Source organism: Cornus florida, unplaced genomic scaffold (genome assembly GCF_030987335.1).
Source record: "Cornus florida cultivar Cherokee Brave unplaced genomic scaffold, ASM3098733v1 CherokeeBrave_3.0.0_Hap2_Chr11, whole genome shotgun sequence".
In the NCBI taxonomy this organism is placed as follows: Eukaryota; Viridiplantae; Streptophyta; class Magnoliopsida; order Cornales; family Cornaceae; genus Cornus; species Cornus florida.
In genome coordinates this window covers 80,664,038-80,682,288 of record NW_026775581.1, presented here as the reverse complement: position 1 = coordinate 80,682,288, position 18,251 = coordinate 80,664,038, and the positions used below count along the sequence as shown (strand labels likewise).

Sequence of the window (18,251 nt, the reverse complement as noted above, 5' to 3'; positions counted from 1 at the left end):
TCAAATAGGGGGTAAAAGTGCTACACAGAGTATACTTTAGGGGTGTTTTATGCACTTATTCCATATATATATATATATATATATATATATATATATATATATATATATACTCATGGTTAAAGGGAAATTGGTGACGGTGGTGATTTGGGTTTGGGTTAGGGATTTATAGATCCTCGTTCTTCCGATTCGTACATCGCCGAAGACGGGGACGTTGATTCGAACAAGCACGCCATCGTCAACGAGCATTGACTCCTTTTCCTCTCTTAAACCCTAATATTGTATAGGATTCGATGTTGTTTCGGTGTGTCGTCGGCATATCCCAAGCCTTACAACCACCGGAATGCATTCGGAGCTTATCGTTCCTTGCTGCTTGCGCGCATTTCAGACAGTGCTTGACATCTTCTTCACAACTTAACAAACCCATGTGTCTTTTTTTGTAGGTTGATTGCCAACTGGACTGCCACAATTATATATATATATATATATACACACACACACACACACACACACACACACACACACATATTCATACACACACACTTCAAGTAAGGGCAATATAGGAATTTCAGTGTATTATGTACATGACGTCAGCACAATCGGTCATTGATTGACGTTGACTCTAACATAAGGAAGATCCGTGTAGGTAAGTTTCAATTTTAAGGAAAATTTGTGTAAATTCTCAAATTAGAAGGAGGACTTGTAATTATGACAAATTATAAGAGAGGTTCGTATAATTTACCCAAAACAGAAGTATTTTATCGGAAGAAAAAAAAAAATTATGAAACTTGTCTTCGGACCAAAAAAACCTCACACCCCATTTCACCCTACTTCACTTTTCTTTGAATCGCCTCAAATTCAGTACTCCGTAGCAGTCAAGGATATTACCGTATATTTACAGTAAAAAACCGCCTCTCATTGAACCTTCTCTCTTTCTCCATCTCTCTATGTATATATACACATAGCTACGTGTGCGTGTTATATAAGCTCATTCCTTACCGAACTATTATATATATATAAAATAGTATTGAATTACTAATTGCTAGTATATTACAACTTCTGCTTATATTATCTCAAACACGTTTCTACGTTTTCTCTCTCTAACTGTATCTCAAACTGTGCCCTCCTATTGCTTACGAATTAGGTCTGAAATTACTACTATTCACTGGTTTAGTGCTGGATTGAACATGTCTCAGACCAACTGGGAAGCTGATAAAATGTAAGTTTTTAATACATATTTCTGTTTTATTTCCATCCAAGGCATTTTTTTTTTTCTTTTTTGGGGGTAAATTATTATTTTCTGTTAAATTTGGATTCTGGGTAAGTTGATTTCTTGAATCTAACCCTTGTTCCTAATTTCTAAGTAAGGTTCTGCTTTCTTTATCCCTAATCTTGTTGGTTTTATTCACGTTGGGTGGTCCATATTTGTGGTTTTAACACTTATTCAGTTTTAAATTTATGGGTATGATGGGTGTTTTATGAGGTGTGGGTGTGTTCATGTGTGTGTTAGTATTTTCAGTTTCTATGTTTAAATTTGTTTATTACTGGTTTTTTTCATTACTGGGTTGATTTTTCTTTTTGGGGGTAAATTATTGTTTTCTGTTAAATTTGGATTCTGGGTTAGTTGATTTCTTGAATCTAACCCTTGTTTCTGTTAAACAAGGTTCTGTTTTTTTTAATGTCTAATATTGTTGGTTTTATTTATGTTGGTTTGTCCCTATTTGTGGTTTTAGCACTTCTTCAGTTATAATCTTGTGCGTGTTATGCCTGTTTACGAGGCTTGGGGTTTTGTCTGTTGGTTCCAGTATCACTGTTTTGATGATTATTATTATTATTTTTTCTGTTTAAATTTGTTAATTATCGATTTTTCATTACTGGGTTGATTTTTGGTGATAAAAGTCTGGGTTTGGGGTTTTAAAAAAAAAAAGCATTCTTTTTCCCTCATATGGTTTAATATTTTGTTCTCATGTTGGATAACAGGCTGGATGTGTATATCCATGATTATTTAGTAAAGAGGGATTTAAAGGCTTCTGCTCAGGCCTTTCAAGCTGAAGGAAAAGTATCAACTGACCCTGTTGGTAAGATTATTTTACAAATTAGGTGAAGAGGGAGGACAAAAAATCTTTTTTGGCTATGAGTTTTGTTTGTTTCATGATTGGTTATGATGTTTAAATATTGATTTTTCAGCCATCGATGCTCCTGGTGGGTTTCTCTTTGAATGGTGGTCAGTTTTTTGGGATATATTCATTGCTAGGACTAATGAGAAGCACTCTGATATTGCTGCATCTTACATTGAGGTTAGTATGATTTTTTTTTTTTTTTTCTTTCTCTAATTTATTATGGATAACTTTCCTACATGATTCATTTAATTTGATTGAGGTATTCAGTTATGTAACGCTTTCTGTTGACAAGATCTGAGGTTGCTATTCGACGGTTACTTTAATCTGTTTTCTTTGCATTCTACCAACACAACACAGTTCGCTTTCTATGTAACTCAAACAAGGAAACCAATCAAAACTCCAATTTCAGCCTACTTTTGCAAAGTTCTTTACATTTTTATTCTTTCTTCACCTTCGTGTAATCCGTGTCTTGTTCTGAATCTCTTCTCCTTGCAGCATACCTAAGTGCTCCCTTTTAAGGAATACACAAAAGTTCACTTTCTACATAACTGATACACTATCCGATTATTCCATTGTCAGCTTTAATTTGTAAATTTAGTTGCAATTTATTTATAGTTTTGCAATGTTTTCATTATCTGTATTGTTCAAACACATCCTTTTCTAAATGGTTGCTCCCGTGACCAGCATTATAATTTTTTTCGTCTTGTTTCCAACGTTTTCTTTTTTGTCCTATTGGTGCTTGCTTCCAAGTTCCTACTTAACTGTTCTTTTGGAACAAGTATGTTCTGAATTTGTTAATGTTAATGCGTGCTAGTTGTAGTGCTGCAAATTATGGTGATTGTAAAACATTAAAGAAGCTCCCCATGGTCGTCACTCTATTTGTGACTCTCCTGCTTCTCTAATATCCTGTACCTGTTATTGCCAAAGTGTGTTATGAAATCATGGAACTGCTCAAGTCAAATCAATTTTTCTGCGCCCTTTCCCCTACCATGTGAACTATTGCATTTTCTGAATTGTTACTGGAAGTGTATTATAAGTTATTTGTCCACGATTACAATTCTGATTCCTTGGCCCGCGTTAGTTTGCTAGGTTATATTATTTGCACCTTTAGTTAGGACGTGTAATCTAAAAACTTTGAGCATCTCTTGCACATTTTCTATATGAGAGTTTAGAGGCAAGGACAGCAGACTTGATGCAAGTTAGTGATCCAAAAGAGGCACATTTCTTTTAGCACAATGTTCCTTTCCCTTGCTTGGTTATGCGGTTTTTAAATGCATCAATACACTGTTCATATCTCTATTACTTCTTAATATCATTATATTTATGATCAATTGATGGTTTGGCTTTGCTTGGATTTGAGAGAGACCTTTCCTAGTTGGATGTGGGTCAAGTGGCGCAAGCAGAGAGCCATGCCATAACCATGTTAAGAGTTTTAGATGTTTAATAGGAAATCCTCTTGAAGTGGTAGCATCCTTCAATCAGACAGTCCACGAGTTTAACGTGTGGTGAATAGCTGTAAATTTGTAAAAATTTATGTTAACTGGGAGTGTCTTTGTGCTGGGCAGTGGAGCAAGACAAGCCGTTGACAGATTATATGGTTCGGGGATTTCCGAGTTAGGTGAAAGAAACCTTAACCATGAAGAGGGAGTTGAGCCTTTCTAGTCAACAGACCCGAAAGGTTTCTATATGGGGAACCAACAACAATAGTTTTTTTTCTTTTCTTTTTGATGAGAAAGTTCCATTTCTTTGAATATGTTCTTTTGTGTTACTGCTATGTTCAGTCAATAGATGGTAAAACCCTCAGGTTGTGGTAGGAAGCTTTGTCGATTTTACTGTGTGTAGCGGATTATCTAAAGCAGATCTGAAAATTGCAGACTCAATTAAATAAAGCAAGGGAACAGCAGCAGCAACAACAACAGCAGCAACAACCGCAACACCCACAACATCAGCAGCAGCAACAGCAGCAGCAGCAGCAACAACAACTGCAGATACAACAACTCTTATTGCAGAGGCATGCTCAACAGGTGCAGCAGCAACAGCAGCAGCAGCAGCAGCAGCAGCATCAGCAGCATCAACAACAACAACAACAACAGGCACAGCAGCAGCGAAGGGATGGAGCCCATCTGCTGAATGGCGCGGCTAATGGGCTCGTTGGAAATGACCCTCTTTTAAGGCAGAACCCGGGAACTGCTAATGCCTTGGCTACGAAGATGTATGAGGAAAGATTAAAACTGCCACTTCAGAGGGATTCGTTAGATGATGCAGTGATGAAAGTATACATCTCTCTTGGGAGATTTTATTACTTTAAAAGCATTTCCAGTTCTTAATTTTAATTAATTTTTATATTATGATTACAGCAGAGATTTGGGGAGAATGTTGGCCAGCTTATGGATCCAAATAATGCATCAATATTGAAGTCAGCTGCATCAACTGCCCAGCCCTCAGGGTACTTTTTATATGGCTGTGTCACTTTGACATGATTTACATATGGATCAACTGTAGATAGCGTGAAATGAAACTGCTTCATCTAGTTTGTTGTAGCATTTGGCACAGCAAAAAAGAAGAAGATCTCATAGCAGTATAGCACGTTGCATTTTAAACAATGTTATTTTGTTCTTTTCTTTCTTTGTTCTTTTATTTTTAATTTTTTTAAAAGGCAATAATTGATTTTCCTTGATGTTAGCCTTTTATTATCACTTTTAGCAAATAAAATCAAGATCTCATTGCACATTGCCTATTTTTTTCTTTGGCAACTACTTGAACTTATATGGATCTGATGCCTTGAAATTTTTTGAAACAAAGAATGAAATGCTTTTATTTCCATGGAATGTGCCCTATTTGCTTCGATTAAAGATGTAGGTGTTGTGTGATTGTATTTGGTGCTTTTCCTGTCACGGGGATGTAAAACTCTTTATTTCAGGCAAGTGCTGCATGGTACAACTGGCAGTATGTCCCCGCAAGTTCAAACTCGGAATCAGCAACTTCCAGGATCTACAACAGTCAGTACTTTTTTTTTCCTTTAAAGTGATTCTATTAGTGGCCGTGCTCTTGTTTATATTTTCTTGGCATATTTTTGTAAACAGGACATAAAGACTGAAATGAATCCAGTACTAAACCCCAGAGCTGCAGGTCCCGAAGGATCACCAATTGGAATACCAGGTATTCTATTCTTAATTCTTCCCTTTGTTGTGATTTAACTTGTATCTTTCTGATAGTGACTTAGGTGATTAGCTTAAACCAGGATCTCATTTTATCTAGTTAATTCAATCACTTATTGGATGTGTCGAAGATGCTGGAACTCAATGGCTGTAGTTTGTTGTTTTATTGTGTATATAGAAATGCATGTGCCTGACGATGTCTTGTTTCAGGATCAAATCAAGGTGGTAATAATTTGACACTGAAAGGATGGCCTCTTACGGTATGTGTTCTACGCGGTTCTCTTACTACTAACTTCCTTCCCTTTACCATGAAAATCTTAGTGAAACTATCACGATTCCTATTTTAATTTGAAAGGATTAAGACGTTGTTTGCTTGATATATATGCTTTGGTAATGTGTATTTGTTGATATATATATATTTTTTAATGCGATTTTTTATGGTGGAATATTGGAAAATGTTAGATGTTTGCTTTACGCACTTGGACTTCAAACTAGTAATGAGAGCAGAATTTATTAAAGAGCAAAAGTATACCTGCTAACATGTGATGTCAGAGTTGCTAATGGTCTTAATTAATGGAAGGGGTGGAGTTCTTTAGTCTTTACCTTCTGAATTGAGGTGAAGACTCAAGATATTTGTCTTCGATAGAAAATGGTCCTGTTTGGTTGGCAAAATTCTTTTGAAGATTGAATAGGTTTAACCTCTCCGGAGTTTGTAGATCTCATCAATGTCATTGGAGACTCGTAGATTGTTATAACAGAATTTTCAAGTGTATGATTGGTAAGATTTGCATTGACCTGAAGGCTTCAACTTCAAAAGATGGCATGGCATTCACTTTCCTCATCTCCTCTCTTAAAGCTTAGAATGTTGGCCTTTTCTGATTCTTTTTTAGAAGAATGATAGCCTCCCAAGCATTCAGTCATCTTACTCAGACCTGGTGGCTACTAAGGTTTTGGAAAAGGTGGCATTCTCTGAATTCTGAAAATTTTGCTTTCTTCCCAAAAATAAATATATAACTAAATAACTTTGTTTGGAGAATCCCCAAGTCCATCACATTGTTTAAGCTAAAATCAGTTGAGGTTGAATCTCATTCTTAGCCTTGGGATAGAATCTTTTCTTCTGGTTATGTGGATGGCCGTTCTTCACAAATTCCACTGGTCTTGTTTCCAATGTGCAATTTCTAATTTGAAATATGATGTATACAAGGAATATAAAAGATGAAGAAAACTAATTATTTTCTTAACCCTATTTTGTTTTATTGATCTTTCCACTTAGAAGTTAGAACTGGCAGGTAGACTATTTGGATATTATCGTATAATATGTCTGAATCTTCTGTTACTTGTTCGATTAGGTCAAGGGTGGCTTTGTTATTAGTTATTTTGTAGATTGTATACGAATTGCTCCTATATAAAGGAAAAATTGGGTCTTCGATTGATTTTTTTTGTGTTGCAGGATAGAGCTTCGGTGAATTAGTGTGATAGTAGTCAAGAATATTGTAGCTTGTTTGGGTTGTACTTCTAATGAAAGGGTTAGTTTGCTCCATTTTATTTGACCATAAATTTCACTTAAGCTTAGAGAGTATATCACCTCACCCCCACCCCCCCACCAATTTTTGGAATGCGGGAAAGAATTTTTATGGGCTTGTAAGTTCTAGATAGTGTCTTTAGCTGTTTCTTAAATGAGTATTTCCGAAAATTTAACATTGAATATTTACCAGTAGTTCTTTATGTATGAAATTAATGAGGATTAGATAACCGTCTCTCTCTCACATGCACGCGGAATATCACTAATTTGAGTTAACACCTGTGTATTCATCTTTTGTAGATTTCTGAATAAAGTGTATGATATATTAGAGAGTTATCTATAAAAAAATCTTTTATGCTAGTACTTAAGAATGTAATAGAAATTCTCCATAAAATTCATTTTCAGGTAATAGAATTATTTGCACCATGGTACTGATGACTAAACCTTGCCATTCAGTGATTCAATAAGCATGAAGGCCAAGCTCATATTTCTTAGTTGGATGGTCAAAGCCTTTTCTGATTGTCTTCTGTGAACTTGATGGCACACATACCCTTTCATGTTTATTGACCTTTTTCCCATACCATGTCATTGTTGCATTTATTGCTGATAGCCTATGTGAGGGCACTTTATTGGTGATCGCACATTTTGTTTTGCGTCTGTTGTAATTAGTAGTCCGTGTATAATTAATTTTATGGGATAATGTATTATGAGATTTACCATCTGGCGTCGCAGATCATGCGATGTTGGCTTTTAGTATGTGACATTGATATTTGGTTGTCTTTTCCCCTTATTTATTTATTTATTTTTTCCCGTCCTTTCTGCACGTGTTAGGGACTCGATCAGCTTCGCTCTGGGCTTCTTCAGCAGCAAAAATCATTTTTGCAAGGTCCGCAGCCTTTTCATCAACTTCAGGTGATGTCACCACAGCACCAGCAACAGCTTATGCTTGCACAACAGAATATGTCATCCCCATCTACCAGTGATTTGGAAAGCAGAAGGCTAAGAGCCCTTCTGAATAATCGAAACATGAATCTTGGAAAGGACGGCCTTTCAAATTCTGTTGGCGATGTAATTCCAAATGTTGGATCAGCACTGCAAGCCGGTGGTCCTGTTTTGCCTCGTGTAGATCCAGATATGTTACTTAAGGTGCTTTTTCCTCCATCAATTGACTATTCTATTTGCAATTGAAGTAGTTTCATCCTTGGGTGTTCTTCCTTTTCAGGAGTTGTAATGTTTACTATGGATTCAACATTAGATCCAATGCTCTTTCAGTCCCTGAATGTTTTTTTGTTTACGTGTAGTTGAAAATGGCGCAGCAGCACCACCAACAACAAAACAGTAATCAACAACAGCAGCAGCTTCAGCAGCATGCTCATTCTGGTCAGCAACCTCAGAGTTCAAATCATAATCTTCATCAACAAGATAAAATTGTGGGGGCTGGCAGCCTCACTGCAGATGGTAGCATGTCAAACTCCTTTCGTGGAAATGATCAGGTCTGTTCTTTTCTGGTCACTCGTGAGAAAATCCTGTTAAGAAGTTTCATGCCCTTGGTTTTTTCTCCACTTCTTGTGGCCCCATTGTCTCTGAATTCCTTGTTTGATTTGATGATATAAAGAGAAATTGCCGTGATAGTTGGTTTCGTTTGCTTATGTTAGTTGCTGAATTCTTTGTTTGACGATATGAAGAGAGAATGCAGTGATAAGGTGCATGCCTGCCTGATAAATGGCAGCATCTCTTCATTAGCCTACGTTAATAGCTATATGGAATTGTTCAATTACTTGCAATAGGTCTTCTGAGCACCTTCACTGGCTCTCTCTCTCTCTCCAGTCTTTTTGCCTCTTTCTCATGAATATTTATTTTTTGGGAGGTTATATTATTTATATATTTCAGAGAGCCCTATTTAACAAAATTTGTATAAATTTATCTTTTTGTCTCTCTTGAGGAAATTCTTAGAACTCCGAAGTTATAGTGTTCAGGGGAGGAAGCCAAAGGTTCAATAGAAGTAGTTTTCTTTATGTTTGTTTTAAAGTTCTTGTAACTTCTTCTTGCTCCTCCCTTCTGTTTCTCTATAGGTCATTCTCACGTTCTTTTACCTTGGACCAGTGTGGGCATGTGCCCCTAGCCATATCAGACCAACATGAAAGGTTTTCAGAAGAATCTTCCTGAAAATTTTCCAACACAGACCCTTCTATTCCTATTTATTGTCAGTAAAGGAAAATGTTCTATACCTACGCATTGTGTGGGGTTATACCATAATATTCATTTTATATTTTATATTTACCTTCTTGCCCTGCTTGTGTTCAGAAATCTTCCCCCCTCTAGCGCGCACATAAACACTCTTACACTAAACAGTATTGATCATTTATATTTATAAATACTAGTATTAATTATTAAAAATAGATAAATGCAGAAACTCCTCCAGTATTTGTGCTGGTTTTACTAATATCTGCTGAGATTTGTGTCTCATTTCTGCTCTACCCAAAGGTTCCTTAAAGTTCCCTAGAGGAGCTTTTTTCTTTCTACCGTGGTTACGAACTTCATAGGCTTGCCGATATAATTTTGAAGTAGATTCCTAACATGGTTTCTAATGCATTTTAAGGCTTCAAAAAACCAGACTGGGAGAAAGAGAAAGCAGCCAGTGTCATCTTCAGGTCCTGCCAACAGCTCAGGAACTGCAAACACAGCAGGACCCTCCCCGAGTTCAGCGCCCTCAACACCTTCAACTCAAACACCCGGAGATGTGATCTCGATGCCTGCTTTACCTAATACTGGTAGTTCTTCTAAGCCTTTGATGATGTTCGGCACCGATGGTGCTGGCACCCTTACTTCATCATCAAATCAATTGGTGGGTGAACTCTTTATCTTCTCGAATTGCTAGATGAAATTTCTGTTTACTTGCATGTATTCTCATTGACTTTCAATTTTGGCAGTGGGATGATAAAGATCTTGTGCAGGCTGACATGGATCGTTTTGTGGAGGATGGATCTCTTGAGGATAATGTTGAGTCCTTTTTATCTCATGATGATACAGATCCTCGAGATCCAGTTGGTCGTTGTACGGATATTAGCAAAGGTGAGTTAGATGCTATCAGTTCATTTAGCTTGATCACCATGAAAGTCTTCCAGATTCTGCTCTAGTTGCACGCAAGCTACAAATATATGCCACTATCACGCCTTCGATCATCGACTAGTTTCCATAACTATTCCAGCATTATGGCTTATGTTTTTTTATCATCATCTTCTTACATTTACTACTCCGATAACAGAAATTTCAAATTATTTGTGATTATTTTTTTTTCTGTATTTTTTTTAGTTAACTGGACATGCCTAATATATGTAATTATTTGTCATTATTGTCAACTTGGTATTTACATTTATGTGAATGAATATTTGAATCCTTTCCAGATGCTAATCATACACATATCTAATCTCTTTATGTGTCAATGTTTACTTTTTAATGTGTTTGGCATCATCCTCCAAAAAAATTAAAAAAGGAAAAGACATTATTTCTCTTATTTTTTAGGAAAGAATTTTTTTTTACTAGTAAACAGAACACGTACATGCATACGCTTTGATGTTGTATGTAGTTTATGCTGATTATTCTATTTTTATATTACATCTTATTTATAATTATGCTTGTATTTTTAAATCTATGTAAAATATAATATACTTGAAAATTTTTCATACATGCTTGTCATCTTGTACATCCTGAAACTATGGACCTAAGCATCAACTAAATTTCTAACAGGTAATAATGACACTCAAGAATCAGTGACAAAAAATCCTATTTGATCTGTTTGAACATCCTCTGAGGATACCACTTCTGTATTTAACTCCAGGGTTCACATTTACGGAAGTCAATTCTGTTCGAGCTAGCACAGGCAAAGTTAAATGTTGCCACTTTTCATCAGACGGTAAACTGCTTGCTAGTGGTGGTCACGATAAAAGGGTGAGTACTGAGAAGGTTGATTGGATTTTTATAATAATAGAATGTTTGGAATTAACAAATGTATGGAAAACTTAAATGCTGCTTAATATTACTTAATTCTTGGGAAGAATAATGTCAACTTGTTCTCCTAATTTTATGTTACAGGCTGTATTGTGGTATGCGGATACTTTAAAGCAAAAAACAACGCTTGAAGAACATTCATTATTAATCACTGATGTCCGTTTCAGTCCCAGCATGCCACGTCTTGCAACTTCTTCTTTTGACAAAACTGTCAGGGTTTGGGATGCTGACAATGTCAGTATACAGTTTCCTTCTTTTCATACCTCATTGATTATTGTATATGTGTTTGCAATGATTCCCTTTTCCCCCTTCCTGTTTTGTATTTTTTTGCACCTGAATATTCTTTCTAAAAAGATTTTTTATTTATTTTTTGGTTGTTATATTTGCTGATTTTTTTAACCTGTTATCACTATATATCATTGACCTTCCAGGCACCAATGGATTTTGTAGAAATTGTGTTTGGATGTTATATAGTGACAAATTTGCCCTCACATTGTTCCTTTCACCTTTCTTGTTTCTCTACCCCTAAGACATACATACTCTTCAATTCTTTGTTAATTTTTATAAGGTTTGAGAAAGGAGTTAGATTAAGCCATTCTCTCATAGGTGAATTTTCCTAAAAAAATGATCACTAAGATGGGGGGCTTGTGAAATAATAAAGTGAGTGATTTGAAGGAGATGGGGGTTTAAACAGGAGGTGCTGGTTGTTGATGATAGTGGTTGTCTTAGTTTTGATTCTGATGAGTGGCTATGGTTTGCCAGAATTGGAGAGAGAGAGAGAGAGTATTGGTGGCAAACAGCTCTGATCCTTAATTACACCTCCTTAGCAGCGTGCGAGGAAATCGAACAATGGCGAACTCCGAAAATATTCTGAAAATAAATACCAAAAATCTGGGGAAAAAATCCGTTGTTTAGATGAAAATATGTGGAGAAGCCCCGTCTTCCATGCCTATGCATTTTGGTCCTAGATGCTATACTCGAACAATGTTCATGAATAAATAATAACAGAATGAATATTGATGCATGCATAAACATTGATATCGATGCTGATAGAGCCAACAATGATGGAATAGCAGATCTGATAGATCTCGATGGAATTGCGATCCTATTTCATGTAGACAGTGTAAAAATTGGCAGGATATCAGGTGATGGTGTTCAAGGTTCAGTTGCTAGCTATTGACAACAAATTTAGGGTTTCCCATCCATCTGCTGCTCTCTCTCCCCCCTTTCCCACGATCTCTGATGCAAGTTTTGATTTGTAAATAAAGATCTATGGAGTGTTAACAAAAAAGGATTGAAAATGTTAAGGGAGATGGAATGGTGGTATTGTCATCATGATGTATGAAAAAGGGTTTGGACTGTGAAGGGTAGGTGTTCAGAGTTCCACTAGCTCTACTCACTTTGTTTTTTATGCATTACGGTTTCTTTTCTAGTATTGTTGGTTTAATGCGAGAAACTGAGGACATGTTCTGCAGTTACTCCGTAGCCCAAGTTTTTTTGTTTTTGGCCGGGGGTGTTGGAGGTAACGTATATTTGTTTATTCTTTTTATGATGTAGAAGATGTTTAAATGCATCTTGGCATACCATCAAATTAGCTCACAAACAGAGGAAGCATATCCATTGTTTTCCCGCTAGTGTTCCCCCCTTATGAGACGTATACTTCCGATGCCAAGGTTGGTTCAGTCATGCAACCACCACTTTTGATCACGGATGATACTGACTGGCAAATGGTCCTGAACACATTTAGTTTCTGCTTTTTGTATAGTGATGATGTTAAAATAAAGGACTTACTCTTGCTCATGATGCAAGCTATGGTCAAAATCGATCCTTTTCTTGTTCTGATTTGTACAAAGTGCTGCTATTGGAAGGTTTGAAATTATGGCACTTCAGATTTTTTATGGCATACAAACTTTATGCATCAGCTATTTATTACTAGTAATGGCCAGTAAATTATGCCAATATTGTAAAACATTATCTTTAAAAGAGAAAACGAGGAGTCCTTGTCACGACCTTGTGCCTTTACATTGAATTTTTCTTGTGCTTCTGGCACAATCTAGTGCCATTATCTTTCAGTTCTATTAAGTTTCAATATAATATCATTGTTTTTCATGCAGAAAAATGAATGAGGAAATAAATATGAACTCCCTGAATTGCTATATTACTGTTTCAGAAGAGGAAACTTATCATGTTTTTGGTCAATAATTTAGGATTTTGTGTTGCAAATATGCCCCTGCATTGGGTAAAAGGTGGATATCATATAATGTTCTATGGATTGATATGCTTGATTATTCTTCTTTGTGTCAATATTAAACCAATCCTTGAAATTTTCTAGTTAATTTTTTTCCTTTATTCACTATTTGTTCAGATGCTATGATTTGGATTACTTAATTTTTTTTTTTCTTCTGAATGTTTACTTCAATATATATATATATATATATATATATGAGATATTTCTGTGTCTTTTGGTCTTATTAACTTGATTTTTGAATTGTACTGCAGCCTGGCTATTCACTTCGTACTTTTACTGGACATTCTGCCACTGTTATGTCTCTAGACTTCCATCCTAATAAAGATGATCTCATCTGCTCTTGTGATGGGGACGGTGAGATAAGATACTGGAGTATAAATAATGGTAGTTCTGCAGGAGTGTTTAAGGTAAAAACTATTGGATTATTGCTTATGTATTTCATTAATTTATGTGAAAGCCTTATTTATATATATATTTTTTTGGGGGGCGGGGGGTGGCAGTCATTTAGATACTCAGTCTTGTAATTTCTTTTGAATCAGGGCGGCACAACACAGTTGAGATTTCAACCTCGTCTTGGAAGATATCTTGCTGCAGCTGCAGAAAATGTTGTATCTATATTTGATGTTGAGACTCAAGCTCGTCGGCATTCATTACCGGTCAGTTTTAAATTTGCAATTCACTTTATGGCAAACCAAGGTTATGATTCATTGATTCCAGTAGTTAACATATCTTTATTGGTTTTGAATTCCCCTAATAACAGTAAAGTAATTGCTACATAGAGTTACAAAAAACTTGTGCAGCGGGAAAAAGGGTTGGGGGTGGTGCGAAGAAAAAGAAAAGAAAGAAATGCCTAATGACGTGTATAATCCTGTACAACTGGGGCCAATATAACATTCATTACACCGCATGAATAATTTCTGGAAAGCAATCTGCCAGTATCTCTCTAATCTCCCCCCAAGTATCCCCTTACAGTCATGTTTGTCATTGCTATCTCAATGATAAAATGTAATGGATATATTTATCAACATATTTTCCCATAGGATATAAAAACTACACTGAAACCAGTAATTTTTTATTTGATATCTCTAGTCTCAAAATACTTTCAGACCTGAAAGGACAGAAATAGGCAGATTCCAGTCCTATAACCTATCCGTGATGTTCGATAAATTTCATACCACCGGTACCTTTTCTTTAGCAACCATGTTGATACCAGAAATGATCTATGCAATAATACTGTAAATTATTTGGCTGCTTCTGACAACTATATATTTCTCAGGATCTAACTTCGTCTCACACTTTACCAAATTTTATACAGTATTTACTATCTATCAGAACTTTAGAAAATATTTATATTGTTATTTATATGATTAGTGCATGTTTATGAAAATGTTAGTCTTGAATGTGGTTTTTTTTTTGTTGTTGTAACTTGTAACAGCATGATTTGGGTTCTTTAAGAGCTTTCAAAATTGTATTTTATGTTCTGTTCTTATAGAAAAATGTATCATGTATCATCCTTCCAATGTGACCTCTTGTTACAACAATGGCAAGACACCAGTCGAATTTATAGAGTAATCCTATCATAGAATTCTTGGCCTTTGAACATATTTGAGGTAAATGCAATATTGCTCTCTATTTAACATTTTATTAAAAAATGTATTTAAGATTTAATATGGAGGTTTATAGTTCATCTGCGCCTGCAAATAGTATATGGAAATGAAATAAATTATCAAAAATGGCATGGGACAATTACATTCTCAAAAACAAAAATAGTAGGTATTTTTAAAATAATATCCTAAGTTGAAGAATAGAAAATGTTTCCACCATTAATAGGGAAACTTCCATGTGATGCGTTCCTCATAAGGTTTCTGGAGAATACTGAATGTTGCAATTGGTAGTGATTTCCTAGAACATCTTCTTGTTCCACTCTATCAAGTCTGGATGCTCCCCTTCTCCCCAAGCAAGTTGAATCCAACTTCCATGGATGATCTTTCACATTTCAGGGTAATTAAGGATTCTGGTATAATTGAAGGATAACCAACATAACATTTCCATATTTTTTTCTAGTGGTGATGCTACAAGAGGTGTAATTTGGAGCTCTTTGTAAAAGTTTTGCTTGGAGTCATTGGTGGAGGGAATGGTTCTCATGATACAATGTAAAATGAAGAGTGTTTTGACCAAAACAGAAATAGAATAAGTGAAATGAAGAAGGGAAGGGAAGTCCTTGAACGTTCTCGACTTATCGGATAGCGAAATTGTCCATTTATCAAGGAAGATGTATACTTATTTTTTGTGGACTCCAACAAGTGTGAAATTGGAAGTGCGCATTTCATATTGTTTAGGTATTTGAATGATTGATTGGATCCTTTTTTCTTTTCTTTTCTTTCTTGTAGTTTTTTGGCAGGCTAAGAAATCCTCAATTTGATGTCATCCCCAAACCCAAACACAGAACCAGAAAGAAAGAAAAAAGAAAAACAGATAAGAATAAAAGAAAGAAAGAAAGAAAAACGGGCTAGTATTTGGGGAAACACAGGTTGATTTGTGTAGCTATAGGTAGATTGATTAGTGATGCAGTGAATCACACTCTTTAATGATAGCTCAAATGATGAATGCTTTCTAGATTTGTTTTCCAACTACAGCCCCCTCCCCCTCTCTCCACTCTTTTTTCTTTCTTTTTATTTATTTAATTTATTATTATTATTATTTTGGGTGGAGGAATCAAAGGCAAAATCTGAAGTGTGATGGACAGCCTGCACATGCTTCACATTTCTTCTCTGAATTCTCCCTTCTTAACGTGACATAACTTTCTCTGTTGTATGTACCTTGGGCAGGGACATTCAAAATCAATTCTTTCTGTTTGTTGGGATCCTTCTGGCGAGTTCCTGGCATCTGTCAGTGAGGACTCTGTTAGAGTATGGACACTCAGATCAGGAAGAGAAGGGGAGTGTGTCCATGAGTTAAGTAGTAATGGCAACAAATTCCACTCGTGTGTTTTTCATCCTACATATTCTTCACTTCTGCTCCTTGGCTGTTACCAGGCAAGTCACCTCTGCTTTACACTCTCATTGCTAAAAATCCATTTTCCTTTTTTTCTTAGTATTTTAAGTTGGGAAATTAATCTACTTGATATTGGTTTCTGTACATAACATTCCATTATTATCACGTAGCTGGTGTAAGTTAAACATGGACTTTAATCTGCATTTATCTCCATTTCACAATCTGGACATTTATTTTCTTACCCTGCTGGGAGAAACTGAAAAGCATTACTTCGAACTTATTTCTGTCATTAGCTACTTCAAATTTTGTCGTATGTTTAAAAATTATGATATGCTAGAAATGTACCAATGCCCGATTTAGTACCTTCTATATCATAAACTTACATGGGTTCCCATTTCTGATGCACCTTGCTATCTGGTACAGTACCTGGAGCTCTGGAACATGACCGAGAACAAGACAATGAGCCTTGCAGCGCACGAGGGACTGATATCTGGTTTGGCTGCATCAACTGTGACAGGTTTGGTTGCCTCTGCCAGCCATGACAAGATTGTTAAGCTCTGGAAGTGAGAATTTTCATGTCCTGTCAGAGTAATCCTTTTTGTATTCCTTGTACCTTTTCACTGCGCCTTCTCCATGTAACCACAGATCTAAGAAACTAACCTGTATTATCACAGTCACTGCTACTACTGTTTATCTGTTAACATGAAAGTTCTGATTATATCTTCAAGGACTGTCCGTGATACTACTCAATACAACAGGCATTTTTCAGTTATATCCATTTTAGATAGTTAATTCTTCTTTGTTTTAGTCCTCTATTAGGCCTTTATTTGGTCCCTAGGGACAAGTATAATATATAGTTCTCACCTCTAAAAGGGCTTTTTCTTTCCTTTGATGCTAATCCCTGAAGAAGTAGACCGTCACCCTAGGCTCTGAGCGTACAAACAGTTCAATCCATCACAAGGTTCAATAGATTGAGCCTCCATACGTATTCAAGCCTTTTATTGATCAAACCTAGGTCATTTGAAGCCCGTCTAACTAATTCAGTAAATCTAACCTAGATTCTCATCTTACCTTCAACCTTTCGGCGTGTTTTTCGTTGTGTTTCATCTTCATCATGCTTTCCAATTATAGACAAATGGTCTCGAGGTATTTTGTTCAATCTTACAACCCTAGTTTTGCATAGGAATTTGCAACACACGACTCACTCTCTCTAGCAATTTAATTGACAAATTTCTTTTTTAAGGCTAGTAAAAGGTATTTTGTTTCATATTTTATTTAATTTTATTTTGTTTCATACTTATAATATATATTTTCTGTTTATCTTGTCATCTCTCATGCCAAATTTTGATTTGTGGCTTGAATGAGAGATGTGCTTCTCTCTACCTTGTGCCTTAGCCGTCTCTTGCGTGTTATAGCCTTGTTTGATTACAGACCCTTGGAACATAAACCATGGGGGTTCAGCCACTTTATGAGATCTTTGCATGCCCAATTTTCAAAATTCAGTTCAAAATGCACCTCCATGTTATACACTTTCTTGAACAATAGCCAACTCGAGGAAACGGAGTTGGTTTTCCAAATGCGGAAGTACTAGCATTTTGACCCTTGCATTGGCTTTAGTAAGTGTGTGCACAAGTTCAGGTTGCAGACAAATGACGGTGTTCCTATATATGCATCATGGTTCAAGCAACAAGGTATTTTTTTTCAATTGACAAGACAGACACACACACACACACACAATTCACACACTTATTTTATCTTTTTGGGGACTCGAACCCTCACATTCACTTCGGGGTAGAGGAGAAGCACTAGGGCACAAGGCCCTAGGTCAAGCAGCAAGTTCTCTGTTGCGTTTTTCGATTCATGGTAGCGAAAGTCGAGCAGCAAATGTTGCAGGGTGTATGAATACCGGTACCATTGTGATTACAACATTTGTAGTTCCAATCACAGTATTTGTAGTTCTCATGGTTTATGCTAAAGGTGGATGGCATGAATGTGACCTGAGCATGAGGCTCTTTAGACTAATAATTTGGTCATTGTAGCAGCAGTAACTGCAAAGCAGTCTTCATAGCAAGCTTGGGGACTGCAATTTATAGTGCATCAAAATGGTATTGGGAGAAGAGAGTTCAAATCCTATTGCATTGCCTCGGACACAGTATTTTTTATTTTTTATTTCCAACTCTTGTCATCGGAAAATTGACTCATGT

The 18,251-nt window shown here is 36.1% G+C and overlaps 1 protein-coding gene across 5 annotated transcripts; it reads left to right on the top strand.

Annotated features, from left to right (window-relative positions):
- Positions 1 to 1,020: 1,020 nt before the first annotated feature.
- On the top strand, positions 1,021 to 16,819 carry LOC132286177 (transcriptional corepressor LEUNIG-like). Of its 5 annotated transcripts, none has more exons than XM_059788457.1 (18): positions 1,021 to 1,216; positions 1,978 to 2,075; positions 2,185 to 2,294; positions 3,992 to 4,390; positions 4,478 to 4,563; positions 5,038 to 5,116; positions 5,201 to 5,276; positions 5,486 to 5,535; positions 7,629 to 7,943; positions 8,099 to 8,290; positions 9,397 to 9,642; positions 9,752 to 9,869; positions 10,636 to 10,745; positions 10,890 to 11,039; positions 13,305 to 13,460; positions 13,593 to 13,709; positions 15,882 to 16,088; positions 16,471 to 16,819. In XM_059788457.1, the coding sequence occupies exons 1-18, from the start codon at positions 1,185 to 1,187 to the stop codon at positions 16,612 to 16,614; spliced, it is 2,685 nt and encodes an 894-aa protein (XP_059644440.1). In that variant the 5' UTR covers positions 1,021 to 1,184; the 3' UTR covers positions 16,615 to 16,819. The 5 variants fall into 5 exon arrangements, with proteins under 5 accessions (XP_059644440.1, XP_059644439.1, XP_059644437.1 ...); XM_059788456.1 differs by having other exon boundaries at positions 1,022 to 1,216; positions 4,475 to 4,563; XM_059788454.1 differs by having other exon boundaries at positions 1,023 to 1,216; positions 9,728 to 9,869.
- Positions 16,820 to 18,251: the final 1,432 nt, after the last annotated feature.